Source organism: Geotrypetes seraphini, chromosome 6 (genome assembly GCF_902459505.1).
Source record: "Geotrypetes seraphini chromosome 6, aGeoSer1.1, whole genome shotgun sequence".
Taxonomy (NCBI): domain Eukaryota; kingdom Metazoa; phylum Chordata; class Amphibia; order Gymnophiona; family Dermophiidae; genus Geotrypetes; species Geotrypetes seraphini.
In genome coordinates, this window is record NC_047089.1 from 45,889,105 (window position 1) to 45,908,655 (window position 19,551).

Consider the following 19,551-nt stretch of genomic DNA (forward strand, 5'->3'; position numbering starts at 1 on the left):
ACAAACTATGCGGAGAAGAACTCTGCCCACTAATGGCCACTGAGGGAACACATACAACAGCCCCTCCATTGGCCATGGTTGAACCAGAGCATCTAAACCCTCGGCCTGACCGTCTCTGCAAAAACTGAAGAAGTGGGGCATTTTGGCGTTGACACTTGTGGCCTGCAGGGCCTTGAGGGGCTGACCCCAAGACTGCACTATACACTGAAAGGCCATGGGGCTTAGACACCACTCTCCTGGATCTAGCACGTGACGACTTAGGAAGTACACTTGAACATTCTCCACTCTGGCTATGTGGGAGGCTGAAATTTCTTGAAGGTGCGACTCCACCCAGACCATGAGCAGAGCCGCCTTCTGTGCCACCAAAGTGCTCCTTGAGCCCCCCTGATGATTGACATAGGCCATTACTGTGGCATTGTACGAAAGTACCCTGTCGTGCCCATCAGAAAGGATTGTAAGGCTAACAGCGCCAGACGAATGGCTCTGGTCTCCAAGACATTGATCGATTAAGAAGCCTCCTCTGTGGACCAGGTGCCCTGAGCTGAGTGACCTAGACACTGAGTTCCCCAACCAAGAAGACTGGCATCTGAGAGCAGCACTGTCCACTGTGGCTAGTCCAGACTCGCCCCATGAACAAGATGGGAGGTCTGGTGCCACCAACGAAGGCTGCGCCGAGCCAAGCCCAGAAGCTGAACAGGATGATCCAGACTGTGCCTCTGAGGTGACTACCTCCGAAGAAGAGCATACTAAAGAGGATGCATGTGGGCCCGCGACCACCTCACCACATCGAGGGAAACCGCCATCAACCCCAAAACTTGGAGGAAATCCTGTGCCCGAGGACACCGGGATGCCATAAGCATGTGACTCTGAGATTTCAATTTGCTTACCCAAGCCTCTGGAAGGAAGACCTTCCCCAAGGAGGTGTCGAACAGCACTCCTAGATACTCCAGTCGCTGAGATGGAGACAACCGGCTCTTGGAAAGGTTGACTACCCATCCCAGCGACTGCAGAAACTCCACCACCCAAGCCGTGACCCGGGTGCTTTCCTGGAATAATTTTGCTCGAATCAACCATTCGTCCAGGTAGGGATGAACTAGAAAGCCCTCTTTTCGCAACGCCACCGCAACGACCACCATCACCTTGGTGAACGTCCGCGGAGCCGTGGCCAGACCAAAGGAAAGTGCACAGAACTGATAGTGTTGTCCCAAGATTGCAAAACGCAGGAAGCGATGATGGGAGGCACGAATGGGAATGTGCAAGTAGGCCTCGGTCAGATCTAGAGAGGTCAGAAACTCCCCCAGATGAACCACCAGAATCACAGACTGCAGAGTTTCCATGTGGAAGGAAGGCACGTGAAGAAACCTGTTGACCCCCTTCAAACCCAGGAAAGCCCGAAAGGTCTCTTCTTTCTTTGGCACCACATAGTAAATCAAGTACCAACCTGTGCCTCACTTCTGTAGGGGAACTGGAACCACCACATGGAGATCTAACAATCTTTGAAGGGTCTGGCGAAAGGCCTGCTGCTTCCACGCCACCTGCGAGGGAGAAGCGAGAAACCAGTCTGGCAAAGAACGGGCAAACTCCAGAGCATAACTGACCTGAAACACTTCCAGAACCCACTGATCGGACATGTCTGCCTACTGTGGATAAAAATCCCTCAGCCTGGCACCCACCGTAACCAAGATGGTTGCTGGCAAGGAGTCATTGGGCAGGACAGGCGGCAGGGGACCCAGTAGGGGTGCTATCCGCACCCCAGCGGGCCCCACGAAAGGACTACATGCGCTGGAAGAACCTGCCTCTAGAGAGTCCGGGAGACTGAAAAGAGGCAGCCCCTCGACCAGGGCAGAAGCTGGGGGAAATCACGCCCACACCAACGAGCAGCCCCACCTCGAGCCAGCAGTCTAGGCCTATCCTCAGGCAAATGAAGCACTTTAGAATCATTGAGAGTCTGAACCAACCTGTCCAGGTCCTCACCAAACAAGAAAGAGCCTTTAAAGGGAAACTTTGTCAACTTAACTTTGGACACCACATCCACAAACCAAGCGCGAAGCCACAAGGTACAGTGAGCTGCCACTGCAAATGCCAACGACTTGGCAGAAGCTCACAAGAGATCATACATGGCATCTGAAAGATAAGAAGCACTCAATTCAATCTTTGCCACCTCATGTTTGAGCAATTCCCAATCCTCAGATTTACAGTCAAACACATGCTTGGCCCAGCGAAAATACACTCAAGCCATTAGCCCGCCACACATCACCGCCTGGACCGCCAGAGCTGTCTCATCAAAACTCTGTTTAAGGAGGGACTCCAACTTATGCCTCTGGGTCCTTCAAGACCACACTGCCCTCAACAGGCATGGTATGCCTCTTAGAGATGGCCGAGACCACTGCGTCCACCACAGGCGACTTCAGAGTATCCCTATCCCCTTCAGGAATGGGATACAGGCAGGCCATGGAGCTAGCAAAACGAAAGGGAGTTTCCGGTACCTGCCACTGTGCGAGCATAATGTCCCAAATATCCTGATGCATAGGAAAAGAGCAGGAAGCAGAGCGGATCCCCTTAAGCAAGGGGGTCCACCGTATGAAGGGGCTCTGACACGGTGTCCTCAAAGTGCAAAACTGAGGAGACCTGAAGAATTAGCTCATGAAGCTCTTCCCACTGAAAAATGCGCACCACAGACACATCTTCAGCAGCAGGAGGGTGCTCAAACCCCTCGCTGGCGGAATCCGACCCCCCCAAGAGGATCCTGGAAATCTCCCCAAGGGTCCAGGTCCACATCAATAACATCTTGCTCCTCTGGGCAAAAATCCTCATCCCAAGACACCCTCAAGCGCTTGGACAAGAGAGGAGTAGAGGGGGGGCAAAACCGCCGCTGCCTGGGGCCGCACCAGGGAAGACGTCGATGGCAACTCCCCCCCACCCCCGAGTCCCCCGGAGTGGGCACAGAACCTCCAGCTGCCAGCACATAAGCTTTTTAAAGTGCTAACATAAATTCAGGGGGAAAAATGCCTGGCAGCCCCAAGGGACTCCCTGTCTCAACAGGATACCCTGCCATACCTTGCCCCTGTATTTCCAGAACAGGGGAAAGGTCACCTGAGGTAACAGAAATGAAGGAGGAGGTTCTCACCGAAATTAGACCTGAAACCGCCAAAATCGGAGCTCCTGTGGCCTGTCATGTCTGAAAAGCCTGGGACTTTCCTGATGCTGAGGCCGAGGAACTGACTAACACGAAAAGGGAATCCCCAACCAATCTGGCAGTAAGGGAATTCTTCGAGAGGTACATGCGGCGGGATGTCTTGGCCACCAGCAACCGCTGCCAACGAGACTTCCCCATCACTCCGGCCTGCACAACCCGGCCGTGAGCACCTCACGTCTAGAGCACAATAAGCATTTTTTCCCCCATCGCTCCGGCCTGCACAACCCAGCCATGAGTACCTCACGTCTGGAGCACAATAAGCATTTTTCCCCCTTAAAGTGCTCATTGTGCTGAAAAACGCCCTAACTGTAATAAAAGTGCTGGTAGTTGAGAAAAAAATACCAATACAAATGGCAGTTTTAAAGGGAATTGAGTCCTTTAGACCGGCATACCTCAGGATTTTTTTTTTTCTTTCACGAGACTCCACGGCTCTCAAAGCTGGAGGGCTGACCAGCCAGGGGGCTAGGTCGCCGGCTGAGGCACCTCTACAGAAATGTGGGGAGGTGGAAGAAGGTGGGGCGAGAGAACCAGCATGAGACCCGCCGAGTTTAACACCCCCGAGGTCGGACGGATCACCACACAAGACCCGTCCAAGCTCTATCCGGCACAAAAAGGGAACCCAGGAATCCAAAATAAAATTCCAACAGTACTAAGAGGGGAGCCGAATTAGTCTTACTACCTACTTTAATGGAGACTGAAGTAGATTGGATTGCAAGAAGGGAAGCTATCCTGATATACAAGTTTGTTCTCAGTCTCCACCTGCTGGTAGCAGTGAGGTATATAACCCATTCTACCAGACGCTACAGAAACAGCACTTCTGAAGTTTTTCACCTGCACAGTTATGCTCTTATCTCCCAGGGATTCAATGTTAAAAATTATTCATTCCATTTCTAGGCAAGAGGAAGACCAGGTTGAGTCTCCTGGATTCATGCATGTCCCATTGTGCTTGAAAAGAAAATATCTGTTCAGTAATTTATTTTCCTCCTGTAGAAAATCATTGGAGTTGGAACATTAAATATTCTGTCCTTTTAATCTGAAGAAGAGAGAAATAGTCTGGAGGTACAATTCATACTCTATTACTTTGTTTGTGTAGCCTGGATATGGTTCTCTTGTGATGTAACACGGAAAAGTCACAGTTTCTAAAATAATTCAAGCCCCATTCATGAATGTGCTAGTCCACTAACGCAAACTAAAACATATTATATGTGTCACAGTTTTCAAATATACAATGATTTAGAGTAAATACAGTACCCGCTGCTGTCTAGATGCAAGTTTCCAGTGAAGTCATAGAGATGATGGTTGGGTACTTCACACTCTATTCTTCCTTTTATTTTCATCAAGATCTCCGCTGTCTGGAGACTTGAGGTCACAGGTAAACCCTACAGGAACCAACAATAATGGATCACTTGAGTTTTTATGAAGTTATTTTATTTTTGTTTATTGCTATTAACCATCTTTATGAAGAATTTCACTCAAGGCAGTATAGAGCTGGTAAATACGAGGGTCATTTCATAAATAATACACAGGTTGGCAACATTGGGGAGTAGATGATGCAATTCCAGTAAACCTTGTTTCACTTTCACTTAAGTGCTTGAAGCAGCAGGACATGTGCTTAGGAGCTCTGTAGTGTATATAGTATGGCTGTGACAAGTGTGGGAAAAGGAAGCTGCAGGTGTCTCGGGTACTGTGTCTGACGATCAAAGGTCATACATTAAGATTGAAGCTCTACGTGGCAAAAACCCAACAGAAATCCACAGTGCGTTACATGAAGTTTGTGGTGAGTTAACATTGGACCGTAGTACAGTTTCTCGGTGGGCAACTCATTTTCAGAGTGGTCGTGTGAGCATAGATGATGATGAAAAAGAAGGACAAAATCAACAACCATTGAAAGATGTGTGAAACTCGTGGCTGATGCTCTTGAACAAGATCGTCCTGCGACATGCAAGGAACTTTCTGAAACCATAGGGATTCCACTGACATCAGTATACCGAATTCTGACAAATGATTTAAAAAGAGAAAAATTTCTGCACGATGAGTCCCCCACTTGTTGACTGCTGAACAGCAGCAGAGACGCCTGAACAATACAACTGTGCTGAAACAAAGATTCGACATTGAAGGTCAGGCATTCTTGAATCGCATTGTTGCTATTAATGAAATGTGGGTCAGAGACTTTGAGCCGGAGTTGAAATCACAGTCTGAGTGGAGAGCTCCATCATCCCCACGACCAAAAAAAATTTGACAAGTTCAATCAAAAGTCAAACAAATGATGATTTTTGCTTATGATCATGAAGGCATCATCATCACAGACAAGGTTCCATGTGGAAGAAATGTCACAGCAGTGTATTATTGTGAATTTTTGCAAAAAAAATGTGCAGAAAAATGCACAAATTCGATCTCAGTTGCTCTTGGCTGGGCCACTCATTTTTCATGACAACGCTCGCCCGCACATAGGGAATGTCGTCATTAAAAAACTATGGGGCTCATAATCGAAAGAGAAAAATGTCCAAAAACCGGCCTAAGTCAGCACTTGGACGAACAGTTCTCAAAAACGTCCAAGTGCCGATAATAAAAATGGGTTTTGGACGTATTTCTAAACGACCTAGGCCTTCATAGTGCCGCTGAACGACCAAAGCTAAACGGGGCGATTTGGGAGGCGTGTCGAGGGCGGGAGTTGGGCGGGACGTGGGCCAGCTTAGACTTAGTCGTACAGCATGTATAACCGAATGTTATACAGCCCACGATCGACAGAATTTGTAAAACATGGTCTAAGTCACAAAAACTCACCTAAAGTTACCAGATAAGCACTGCAAACACATAAAACAGACCTCCACACACTACCCCAGTGATCACCAATCCCTCCCCCCCACCCCCAAAAAAATTTTAATCCCAACTTTAAAATTAAGCCTCCAGACCATCATCACCTGGCCGCCTGGCATAGGAAAGCCTAGTCGTGCTGCACAGAGGCGTTTAAACCATCTTGGGGGTGGGTTAGGGGCTCATGGAGAGGAGGTCCCATGCCCATAAGCCCCTGTAATCACTGCATTGATATTTAAACATGTGCACTCCCCTATACACCCCCAAAACCCTTTTGTACTGGCATATAAATGGCTCCTGCAGCCATAAGGGCTATTGAGGTGGTAGATAAGTGGGTCTAGGGCAGTGGTCTCAAACCCGCGGCCCGGGGGCCACATGTGGCCCACCAGGTACTATTTTGAGGCCCTCGATATGTTTATAATCACAAAAGTAAAATAAAACAGTTCTTGATCATATGTCTCTTTAGCTATAAATGACAATATTATTATTAAGACTTAGCCAAAAGGAAAGATTTATCAACTATATAGAGTTTTACCTCATGCAAAATTGTCATTTCATTACTAAGACATTATTTTTTTCTGAGGCCCTCCAAGTACCTACAAATCCAAAATGTGGCCCTGCAAAGGGTTTGAGATTGAGACCACTGGTCTAGGGGATTCTGGAGGTGGTTTGGGGGGCTCACTGTAACCTATAAAGGAGCTGTAGGGAGGAGAAGCCATGGCACCCTTTTTGTGAAGTTCACAGCAGTGCCCTGTAAGGTACCCCACTGTTTAGGTGGCATGTCTGGGTGTGCAGTCCATCACTTTGCAGACCTCTCCCACGTTCAACAGGGCTTGTTCTAAGCGTTTTGGACTTGGACGGAAAGTTGGACGAAAATGTGGTATAAAGATGGATGATTTAGTGGCTTGGACAATCAGATCGGCAGGACGTATAATTAGACCATTTTCGAAATGAAAAAAAAGTTGGACGTATCTTTCGAAAATGTGTCTTAAACTCTTTTTAACTTTGGACGACTTGCGAGATGGACATAAACGGACTTAGACGTCCCTTTCGATTATGCCCCTCCACGTGAATATGGCTGGGAGGTGTTATCTCATGCTCCCTACAGTCCAGACATGAGTCCGCCAGACTTCAACCTTTTTCCAAAGTTTAAGCAACCTATGCGTGGACATTGTTTTGCATCTCTGGAAGAGCTTTTTCCGCCATTACCCGACCATTCGGCAACAGAACAAAAACAGTGTCTTGGATGGAATAATGAAGCTTCCTGGACATTGGGACTCGGTCATTGTAAAGAAATACTAGGAAAAAAAATAAATAAACATGTAAATAAAATAAAATTGTGTGCATTATTTATTAAATGACCCTCGTTAATAGTATCAAGGGACACTTTTACAAACAAAAGAAATGGCTTGAAATGACAGGTTGAATTTAATTATCCAGAATCATATAAATATAAAAGAGACATATTTGTAAATTCTTGAACACCAAACCTAATAATTTATTATTTTCATGAAACATTAAAGAATATGGGTACCTGAAACATTATGTGAGAATATTTGTAACTAGAACACAAAGGCACTATGAAAAGTAAAACTTTAAATTCTGAATTTTTGCACTAACAGAAAACAATAGTAATATAAATTGATCGGGCTTAAATCACAATTGCACTTTTAAAAAATCTACAGAAAATTAATATGGCAAGACTCCAGAGTATCTTGACCTGGGGAGTCCATATAACCTGATTTTGAGCAAAATCGATGTCGAACTGGCAAGCCTGCATCTGCTCAAGAATGCAATCAACAGTAAAGAGAAATGTCAATACCCACTTCAAAGAAGCTAAGAAACCACTCCTCAATAAATGTAACTTATATCCAACTTCTTTCCAGCCTACAAAGACTGACAGGAATCCAAGAAACAGCTTGGAAAGGCATAAACTGCTCATACTGTAAGCAGGTGCAGTAAATACTGGATGGGAGTCTAGAATGTCTCACTTATCTACTGGAAAACAGCTCACCAGGGTAAATACATATTCTCTTTTTCCAATGCAATAGGTGAGACATTCTAGACAGTAGGGGCGTACAAAAGCAGATCCCCCCAAAAAACTAGGGTGGGCTTGCCGCGCCAACCCATAAGACCGAGGACCCAACATCAGAGTCCACTCTGTAGAACTTAGCAAACGTGCGAAGAGAAAACCACATTGCCAGCCAGCAAATCTCCACAACAGAGACAGCTCTAGCTGCATCCCACAAAGAGACCACACACCAGGCAGAATATGCCATGACTGAAACAAGAGACGGTGTCCCTGCAAGAAAGTGAGCTGACGAAATGGCCCTAAGGCATCATCTGGAAACAAGGCCTTTGAAATGGAAGCATCCTGCTGAACAGAATTATTCAGCACAAACAACTGAACAAAGAGACGAAACTCATCGGGGACCTTCAAGTGACGCAGAAGAACTCTGCACACATCCAGTTTCTTCAACAGGTGAACCTGTGACTGGGAACCTGTCGGCTGAAAGTCAGGCGAACACACATCCAGACTGACCAGGAAAACCGAAATCATGTTCAGCCAGCAGGAAAGAACCATCCGAAGAAAAACTCCCTTCTCCGAAATACGTAGGAAAAGGGCCCCACGACCAGGCCCTCAATACAGACACTCGACATGCCCAGAAAAAATGGTTTTGAGTGTCATCCAACAGGGTAGCATCTCAAAGCGGCTAAAACAATGCCTTAGCAATACTAGATAATAACTGGTGAAGGACCCAAAAAGTGAAAAAGGTGCTGAACCAGTAGTCGGACACAAAGAACTCTTTGCAAGAGTCTAGCAACAGCAGGCTGAGATGCCAAGGGAGGCCAATGCTTCCAGGATCTGAAGCAGGAGAGTCCGGCCACATGGGCTCGAAGAGAAATCACAAGAATGCCTGCTTCCAAACCAGCCTAAAGCAAGGTGAAAATGAGTGAGATCGTAGCTGAATAAGGGTCCACCTGGACCTGTTCACATCAAGTGTGGAAGGCCTTCCATGCATGTGGCATAAGCTGACAACACAGACTACTTTGTAGACTTCTGCCAAGTATCAACAGCCAGGGCAGAACATACTTTCACTCTAAGGCCACTCGCTCAAGAGCCAAGCCGGCAGAGCAAAACAACCCAGATCCTTCATGGATACCAGACCCTGCATGAGGAAGTTTGGAGAGAGGCTCAGCCGAAGGCTGTGACCACTGCGCAGGCACAGTAAATCTGCGCACCAAGGACTTCGAGTCCAATCTGGAGCCACCAAAATGGTACGGCCTGAGAAAGCTGCGATCCTCCGAAGGACTCAGCTGACCATCGACCAAGGAGGAAAAACATAAGGAGACTCCAGAGACCACAGAAGCACCAGAACGTCAAGCCCCCGCTTCCGGGCTCAGATCTTCAACTGAAGAAGCGATCCACTGACTTGCTTCTTGCTGTGGCCCTGATGTCAAAGTGGAGTCTTCTCCACTATCATTTGGAACGTCTCTGGTGAAAGAACTCACTCGCCTGAATCCAGAGGTTGTCTGCTGGGACGTCATCTACTCCCGCCACCTGTGCTGCCACCAGCACTAGGGCATGATACTCTGTGCAATGAAAAAGAAGACAGACTTGCTGAGCCAAAGGAGTGCTCTAGGTTCCTCCCGGGTGAATGCTGGAAGCTACTGTTGTCAAACTATTGGAGAGGACCTGGATTTCTAGGTCCATCAGCATCTTCTGTAATCTTGATGGAACTAGTCAAATGGGTCTGCGTTCCAACTAGTGGAATGACCACAGTCAATGAGATGGTGTTCAATACTCCTGAACATTACAATGAGTACAATGAGCTCCCCAGCTCCAAAGGCTGGCATCTGTCCTCACATGATCCAGGAGGCAAAGTGTAGTGAAACGCTGCAGCGGAGGAGTGACTGTGCGAGTAGCCACCAGGCTATGCTTGCTTGGCTTCCAGAGTCCAAGGTAGACGGGTCTGCACAGCATCCCTGTGCGGAACCCAGTGAAAGAGCAAAGCATATTGTAGAGGATGAAAGTGCGCCCTCAACCAAGGAATCACCTACAACAGGGAAACCACTGATCCCAGAACCTAAAGACAATCCCATGCTGGAGCCAGCTACTCCAGAAGGGAAGAAAGCTGAGCCCACACTTTCTGCCAGCAATTACTGGCAGGGAGACGCAACCAGCTGCTGATTCAAAAGGAACTCCCTTGTATTCAAGCAAGTGCTTGGGCGTCATATGGTGTATTTTTGCTCTTTTTTTCATGTTTTGACTCTGACAATCCAATGCAGGTCCTACAGCACCTGGAGCACCCGCTCCAACATGTGGTATCTCTTGGCCAATGAGGGAGCTCTGAGCAGCCAGCCTTCTAAATAAGGGTGCACCTGGAGACCCATCTTTCGCAGGTAAGCCACCACCACTGCCATCACCTTAGTGAAGGTCTGGGGAGTTGAAATTAGTCCAAAGGGAAGAGCTGAGAACTTAAAACGCCAGTCCAACCTGAACCTGCAAAACTCAGTGGTGGAATGGAAGAATGAGGATGCACAAGCACATTTCTGTAAGATCCAGAGATGCAAGAAACTGTCCTGGAGTCACTGCTGCAATGACCGAATGCATGATCTCCATTCAAAATCGGTGAATCTGGAGAGCCGCAATCATGTGCTGAAGATTCAGAAGAGGTCTCCACTCTGCAGAGCCTTTCTTTGGCATGAGAAAGTATATGGAATATCTGCCTCAGCCCGAGAGGTCAGGTGATACTGGATCCATAGTCTGAAAATCTAGCAAGTGCTTAACGGTGGTTGGAATCCTGAGTGCCTTGCCCAGGCAATCTGAGCAGAGCCCACTAACCAATCTGCCCAATAAGACAAAATTGAAAAGAAGGAACCACTGCCTCATTTTTCAGAGAGCGCTCTTGAGTGTGACATGCGCGAGTGACACAAAATGTTGCCAAAGCAACATTAATGCCTAAGGCAGATGCGTCCCCTTGGGGGGAAAAAAAGGGACATTTTGCCATTTGCGCTACAAAAAATCTACCCTAGGCTGAACCAAAGCTGCTGCCACTTCCTTGCCATAAAATCCCAGCCTGGCATAGCTCTAGCATAAGTCAGAACACTCTGAGAAAAATTAAACTGCTACAAGACCAGAACACACAGCAGGGTACCAAGTTTCAAGTCTATTTGTAATTTGATATACCAACCATCACAAGTATCTGGTCGGTTTACAATAATAAAAATTAAAATATATATATATATTTAAAATTGCATATTTAAAATTGTATAAATAGCTAAAAAAAAAAAAAGGGAAAGTTAATGACAAGACAAAGATATAATTGAGACAAGTGGGTGACAAGAGGAGGGAGGGGGAAAGAGAGGTACCAAGGGAAGGTAGCAAATATATACCACAAAGCCTGGAGGAAGAAGTGGCTGGAGCTGGCTCAGAGACAAAAAAAGACCTCCTGAAAAGGTCTGGCAAAGCTGCCAAATCAAAAGGTGCAGGCTTGTGAGAGCATTTCCAGGCTCCCAAACCCCCAGAGGGATCCACAGCAAGCACACAGTCCATAATCTCCCATCCCAGGAAACGTTGCACCTGTAAATAAGGGGCCAGCAAGCAAATCATATGTCCCCAGATCAGGGCAGGCAGCATAAACAACGCTGCAAGGTAAGTCTAGGACATGTCCAAAGGAGTAACACCACTGAAGGACGCCGCATAGGCTGATTGGGACTGTGCAGGGGGAAAACACAGTAGTCCAAAATCCAGAACACAAAAAGTTCAAAAATGGTGAAAAGGTGTCTGACTCCAGGGGCATAGGTCACAGTAAGGTGGCAAAACTGAGCTTTTCTGAGGCTGCGCAGGGTCCCCAGCCTGACGGATGAATTACCAGCCTTGCCGAGCCCAAAAAACCAAGAAGGCCACCCCACCGAGCTAGCTGAGCATTTGGTCAAGTGTTTCAGCAGGGAAAAGGCTAAGCTGGACGCTGTGGCCCCCCTCCCCGGCAGTGCCACGTAATACGTGGCGCAAAAATGCTCTAAAAGCACTAAATTTGTGCAAGAATCCACAAGAAAAGAGCCCAAGAACTCCATCCCAGCAAGTTTCCAGGCAAAATTTAGTTTTGAAGAAGCAGGGAGCTTTAGAAAATAAAATTGCTAAAAATCCAAGATGGCCACCATCACAAAATTCACGCCAATATCGCAATTTTTTACATTTCCCAAACTTTAAAAACCAGCGATTTTTGAATTTTTCAGGATGGGGAACATAGGGAAACATTCAGAAACACTCAAAACCAGCTTGCTAGACTTTTTGTCTGCAGTGCATCTAAAGTTCGGGGGGGGGGGGGGCATATTGGAGCTGTGATAGGGATGGGATTTGGGCATGCATAACAATTGGACTTCTTACAGCAATAACTAAACATTTCTCAAGATCCCCAGGATGACATTTAAACATGTGGAGCTATACCTGTTAAAAAAACGTCTCTCACAGGGTGTCAGCCTGTATACTCACTGTGACCTGACAGGATTAGTTAGAAGTGCTGGAAAGTTGCTTACCTGTAACAGGTGTTCTCCATAGACAGCAGGGGAATGCAGGCAAGCTAGTTAAATTTTAAAAAACTTACTGATCATGTGCAGGAGATCATACACCCACAGCCCCTCCCCTTAGTCTGGCAGTTTTGTCCTTAGCCATAAAGGAAAGAAAAAAACAAGGGGAAGGAGGGCGGGCAAGTGTGGCTGCATTCTCCTGCTGTCTACGGAGAATACCTGTTACAGGTAAGCAATTTTGCTTTCTCCATAGACAAACAGGGGAAATGAAGGCACACTTGTAAGTAAGTCCCAAGCTGAAAACTAGGTATTGGGTGGAGGAAAATGAATTTACAGTGCGAACAAGTTTCTTAAGACCAATTGGTCAAATCGCACATCTAGAACAAAATTCTGATGCAGAAAGTAATGATTTGTGAACGTTTGCACTGAGGACCAAGTCGTAGCTGTGCAAACATCTTGAATAGGAATGGAGTACAAGTTCACTACTAAAGAAGCTGTAGATCATACTTCAGGAACACCAATAGAACCAGGTGAATGAAGGTGTGCTTATGTGTACAAAAGTTGATGCACTTTGCTATCCAAGAGGATTAAGCTCTTTTTAATGCTGGTTTTCCTTGGGTAGCTGGGTTATAGGAAATGAAGAGCTGATTTGTCTGAAGTCAGGGAGCAGTTGCTGTGAGATAAAAAAGTAATGCTCTCCTGCAGTAGAAGGTATGTAGTGTCTGCTCCACTGAAGAGCAGTGCGGAGGAGGAAAAAATGTAGGTAAAGTAATAGCCTGGTTGAGAAGAAAGTCTGTTACAACTTTTAAGAAGAAATTTTGGATGAGTCTGTAAATGTACTCTATTAGGAAAAAATATGGAGATACAGATAGTCTGTGATCAATGCTTCCAGTTCTCTAACTCTTCTGGCTGATGTCAAGGCAGGAAGAAAACTGTTTTCCAAATGAGGAAAGAAAATAAAGCAGAACCCAATAGTTCAAAAGGTTATGCATTAAAATGTCCAGTACTAAATTCAGATCCCTTATTGGTGGCAGATCACGCACTGGAGAATGAAGACTATTGAGGCCTCTGATAAAAAGAGAAAATAGTGGATGTTATGAAATTGGTTCAATATCCACATAGGTATGGAAAGCTGAGATAGCTGCTAGATTAAATCGAACTGAGTTAGGTTTGAGGCCAAAATCTGACAAATGGTGAAGATAGGATAAAACAGTCAATTGGACAAACAATAGGATCCAACTGGTGATTTTATGACCAGATAGAAAAACGTGTCCACTTGGATTGGTAAGACTTTCTAGTAGACGGTCTTCTAGCTGTAAGAAGTACAATCTGTACTGGCTGAGAAAGTGGTAAATGTGTTAAATCTGAGTTTCAATTTCCAGGCTCTCAAATTTAGACTGCAAATATTGGGAAGAAGTAACTACCCATCCTGTTGAAACAGTAGAGAGGAATGGTTCCCCTATGGAATTAGAAGAGTGCCAGACAGTCCAGGAGGAGCGGATACCAAATCTATCTGGGCCAAAGGGGAGCAATAAGGATGATGTGAGCCGAATCTTTGGAGACTTTCTGAAGCTCCCTTGCTACAGCTTGCGGGACTTGACGAAGGGAGTTGAATTTGCTGCATTTGGCACAGGATTGGGAAACAGAGATCCAGGATGGGAGTCCCCCACGCATGAAACAGCTGTGTCAAAACAGATGGATGGAGAGGCCACTCGCGAGGAACTAGTATTCTGCTCAGAGAGTCTGCAAGGGTATTGTGTTCTCCTAGTATATATACACCGCTTGTAGATGGACTCGTAGAGTCAGAGCATAGGTCCACAGTTGATAAGCTTGTCTTCAGAGAGGAAGAGAGCCCAAACCTCCCTGTATGTTTATATAAAACATAATGAGTTGATTGTCCATCTGAATAAGAACGTGTGCGTCGCAAATCCAAGTGTGGAACGCCCAGGGCGCATAATACACTGTTCGCAGCTCGAGATGATTGATGTGTAGGGATCGCAAACTTGTTGTCCATTGGCTCTGAGTCTTCAATTGGACGAGATGAGTCCCCCAGCCCTAATAGGAGGCATCTGTAGGAATCATGGGAAGAGTTGTTTAAAAACAGGCAGCCCTCCTGTAGGGATGGCGAAGAAAACCACCAAAGAAGCATCCTCTGGCTCTTTAAAGAAAAATCTCCTGGGAAAGGCATGGAAAGTCTGTTATGATTAAATAAGTGAAAAACAACTCAAAGGTAGCTTTGTAGAGATGTGAGCAATCAAAGTGTCCAATTAGAATTTCAGTAAATGCAAGATGTGAAATAAATTGGATCTGGAACAAGGGTATGAGTGCTGCAACTCAGCGTACCAATGTAAAAGCAAAGAGAAAAAATATAGAGCGAGTTTTCCTGTGAGAAGATGAAACTGAGAAAGATCACATTAAGGTAGTAAAACCCCTGGGGGAAGCCGTTGAAGTGAGTTGGTATGGTAAAGTTGTTTTTGACAACTGGAGACCAGAAGATGAACAGACAATGGCTTCTGGAAGTAGGTAAATAGAAGTAATGAAAGCTGTCATATATTGTAACTCGATCAAACTGAAATTAATCCAGAAAGTCTGAGGCATGCCCTAATGTGTAAGAAAACCCAGAAAGTGTATGCCCTGTAAAGAAAGTCGAGGAAGAGAGAAAAAGGAATGGAAAAAGAAAATCAGATTTAGCAAAAGAAGGAAAATACTGAAATGGGTTTGAAGCATGAAGAAAATGGACGAGAGAAACAACTGCTGTGGCCCACTGAACAGGTTAACTAATGAAAGTTAAGCTATCTAATAGCTATGGCAGGTTCTTGAGGTATGGGAGAAGCTGAAGTGAATAAAAATCTAAGCTGTAGCTATGTGCTCAAGAACTGCTGTCCATTACCAAACTGAAAGAGATTGGAGATGTGCATTCATTATATATCAAGCAGCAACATATGATTCTTGCATTGCAAGAGAATACTGCAAGCTTTAATGCTGTTCAGAAAATTGAGAAGATAAAAATCATAAAGAAAATGCAAGAGATGAAATCCGAAGAGTACTAATAAATAAATCTGATTATGTAGAGGGAGTTGTGCCAGTAATGCCCACACTAAATGTGACTGTTCTCTGATGAACTGAGAACAGATGAAAAAATAGCAATAGGAAGGTAGATATTAATGCCAGCTGCAAGAAGTGTATGGCAAACCGCTGAAATATGAATAAATGCAGTAAATACATATTGTTTGTGCTTGAACTGAGCACTGACAGTGAAATACTGGATAGAACAAATGATCAGTTATAATGAGAAAGAAGAGTCTCCCCTTGAAGAAGGTATGATGAACTGCAATGAAATATGCTTAGAAGAAATCTGAAACCCAAATAGGTTGACAATGGAAATCTGTAAGAACCTGCTAAAATCATTAGAGGTTGGTTGTTGAGGAATGAAAGCTTTAGACCTGGCTCCTACTGAACTAAGGAATGACACCCCTTTCTCCACCGGAACTATGGAAACCAGGGTGGTAGGAGCTGAAGCTGAAGCGTCTGTAGGTCTGGGCTCCCCCTGCATGCTTACCGCCAGTCCTGAGTAAGGTAAGGGAGTCACCTTGGGGTCATTATCAACTTCTTGACCAAAGGAAGTGAAAATAAGAATGACCAGGTAATTCCCCTTCATAAGTCTTGACAGTGTGTAAGAGACCACAGAAAGGTCTTACTTGAGTTATCAACTTCTTGACTGAAGGAAGTGAAAATAAGAATGGCCAGTTAATGCCCATTCATAAGTCTTGACAGTGTGTAAGAGACCACAGAAAGGTCTTACTTGATAGAGAGGAGGACTGTGAAGCCAAGACTAGACTTGCAGGAACCACTTCAGTCGGTACTGCTGAGTCAATGCTATTGTAGATAAATCACCTCCCCTGGCAGGTCGAAACAAGACCTTGAGGGAAGGGAGCAGAATCTCCATCCGCTAGGACCTGTTACTTCTACTATACTGCAGGATATCTGGTGTTAGAAGCTTCCATAGCTATGAGGGAAGGCATCAGTCCCGAAACTGGAGATTTAGCCCAACCTGAGCTGTCCGCCACCATCACCAAAACAGGATGTGGGAGGGCAGCTGCTCCATAAAGATATGTAAATAAGTTCTTTCAATCCACTTCTAAACACCATCATCTTCAGTAGCATCACTACTACTACTACTATTATTATTATTATTATTATTATTATTAATTATTTCTATAGCGCTACCAGTCACCCACGTTAATAGGAAAGAGAGACGCTGCCAGTTGAGAAGTAGAACTCCGTGCCTAATATGTTGCTATGGAAGTGAAAGAGATTTGCGTTCCAGAAGAGAGAGCTTGATATCCAGTCGGCTTGCCAATTTTTGCCAGTTGTTTCTTTTTTTTTAGATTAGCAAGGGGAAGGTAGAAAAGTCCCCCACTTGGACCTTGCAGATTTGCCCAGCATTACCTGAAGAATTCATTGAAGAAACTGAAATTCCCTGCTAGTGGTCAGGAGAGGACCGCAAGACCAAGACTGAGCCCGCGGGAGCCTCCCTGAAGCCACAGTATGGAAATCCAATTTTTGCCCCAATAGAAACGAAAGTAGAGCATTGTTCTGTTGATGGAGCCTTTTATGGTGGCCACCTGGTTCTGCCACATTTTTTTGTTTTTGTTTTTTCACAAGGCATTGGGGGCAGGTGGCTTCCCTCCCCTTACAGTGCCAAAATCAGGCCTGAGAATTTCTGGCGCGGGAACTGCCATCCATAGTAGCGCTGAACAAAGCTCTCTCCCAGTCCTAGCACTTACCTGTTAAACACCAACAGCGCTGTGGACAGAAAACTTTGCCGGTAGAAAGACGCTAATGGTAAAATAAATAAGTATGTAACTTCATTGTCCTGTGACTCTTGCCATTGCTCCATGTCACGTTTTTTTTTTTTTTTAAACAGCTAAACTAATTGTAAAAGCAAAAACGGAAAGTCTTAAGGCTATAAAATTGGTTCTTTTTTTTTTTTAAGATAAAAGGAAATGTCCTTGAAAGAAAAATCTCTGTGAGGAGGGGAAAGCTTGCCAGTAGCGGAGAAAGCTTGCCAAGCGGGAAAAGCTTGCCAGTAGCGGAAAGCTTGTTGGTAGCGGTAAAAGAAAAAACTGACAGGGGCTGTGGATGTAGGGTCTCTTGCACATGCTCAGTAAGTTTTTAAAAATTTAACTAGCTAGGGAAGAGCTCCGGCACACAGGCTCAGTCAGCGGACTTCACCTACTAGTGTGCCTGCATTTCCCCTGTTTGTCTACAGAGAAACCTGCATTCAGCTTTCTCATAGTAGCTAGATGAGAATAATCACTGCCACAAAGCTGGGAATGTTCCTACAAAGCTGATCTTCGGGCTGCCAGTCAGACTCCAATGTCTGACTATACTTCCATCCTCGTGGACCATCGGATGTGCACGGGCAGAGGCACAATAACGCAGCCGGCACCCTGTGAGACACCGCTGAGCCTCCTAAGGACGTCTAATAGCCTGCGCTTGAACCCTGAATAACAGAAGGTGAGACCACCTCAGGGATGGCCCTGAGCTTCAGAGAAAACTAAGCAGGATGGCCAACAGATACCCAAAGACCGAAGTCTGTGAATTTTCAAGCAGGCAGAGCTTTAAAATCGCTCCAAGCACTAATTTAACCAAAAGGGGGATGAAATTGCATCAAATTAAAACAATACAATGGGGAGAGCAGAACACACACAATTGCATCCATGCGTGCAGAAGGAAAAAACTGTAGAGGACGAGTGTGTGGCACAGTGGTTGGATCTACAGCCTCAGCACCCTGGGGTTGTGGGTTCAAATCCAGCGCTGCTCCTTGTGACCCAGGGCAAGTCACTTAATCCTCCATAGCCCCAGGTACGTTAGATAGATTGTGAGCCCACCGGGATAGAGAGGGAAAATACTTGAGTACCTGATTGTAAAAAAACGCTTAGATAATCTTGATAGGCGGTATATAAAATCCTAATAAACTTGAAACTTAAACTGATCAGTGAAGTGCTATGGAAAATCCGGAGTGGATTCCTTCTGTAAGCATGCAACTAACGGGAAATAACCCTACTGTCTAGGTCTCAAACATGTGGCCCGCCAGGTACTATTTTGTGGCCCTTAGTCTGTACTAGTGTTTCCCGGTCTTAGTTTCAGCTAATTACCACAGCCTGCAGAGAGGATCGCCAGTACTGTAGCGATCCTTTCAGGCTGCAGTCGTCCTCAGCAGCACATTTCCTCTGCCGCGATCCTGCCCCTGATGTCAGAGGAGGGGCGGGACTGTGGCAGAGGGAACATGCTGCGGAGGCCGATGGCAGCCTGCGAAGAATGCTACAGCACTGGCAATCCTCTCTGCAGGCTGCGGTAATTAGCTGAAACTAAGACCGGGAGGCCAGAGGGGAAGCTGGAGGACGCTGCAAAGAAGGGGGAAACATGCAGGCTTTGGGAGGTGGGGGAAATTTATAAACTATAAAGAGTTTTACCTCATGCAAAATTGTCATTTCTTTAATAAGACATTAACTATTTTTCTCTGCGGCCCTTCAAGTACCTACAAATCCAAAATATGACCCTGCAAAAGGTTTGAGTTTGAGACCACTGGTCTAGAATGTCTCACCTATTGCACTGGAAAGATGAAAGTTCAGCGTTTTCACATTTTAAAAAGGTACAAAACAACCTACTTTTTTTATACAATACAAATGTAACATGTCAAAATGTGCACCCATATTTTAGGCCTGAGTACTTAACTAGCCATACAACTGGTGTTAAGTGCCAGAACCTAAATTACACATAGATTATAGTATTTTATGTGCCTGCCCACGCTCTGCCCAAATGCTTGTGGCACATACGTATAACATATACATAACATAACTTTATTCTTCTATACCGCCACAATCTTACAACTTCTATGTGGTTAACACTGAAGAGAACTGGACAATCAGCGAATTACAGAATACAAATAGTAAAGTACATGTTTCTCAAGAATAGTCAGTATAGAATTATTTTAAAAAGACAGT

The 19,551-nt window shown here is 45.4% G+C and overlaps 2 protein-coding genes across 2 annotated transcripts in view; both read right to left on the bottom strand.

Moving 5' to 3' along the window:
- The window catches only part of ATP8A2 (ATPase phospholipid transporting 8A2), a 457,609-nt gene that overhangs the window by 437,232 nt on the left and 826 nt on the right, over positions 1-19,551 (bottom strand). Inside the window, exon 2 of the mRNA XM_033950263.1 lies at positions 4,448-4,575. Within this exon, the coding sequence (XP_033806154.1) occupies positions 4,448-4,533 (86 nt within the window). The 5' untranslated portion in view covers positions 4,534-4,575. The remainder of the gene's footprint in view (positions 1-4,447; positions 4,576-19,551) is intronic.
- LOC117362361 (phospholipid-transporting ATPase IB-like) overlaps positions 10,304-19,551 on the bottom strand; it is a 201,090-nt gene continuing 191,842 nt past the window's right edge. Inside the window, exon 7 of the mRNA XM_033948632.1 lies at positions 10,304-10,450. Coding sequence (XP_033804523.1) covers positions 10,304-10,450 — 147 coding nt within the window. The remainder of the gene's footprint in view (positions 10,451-19,551) is intronic.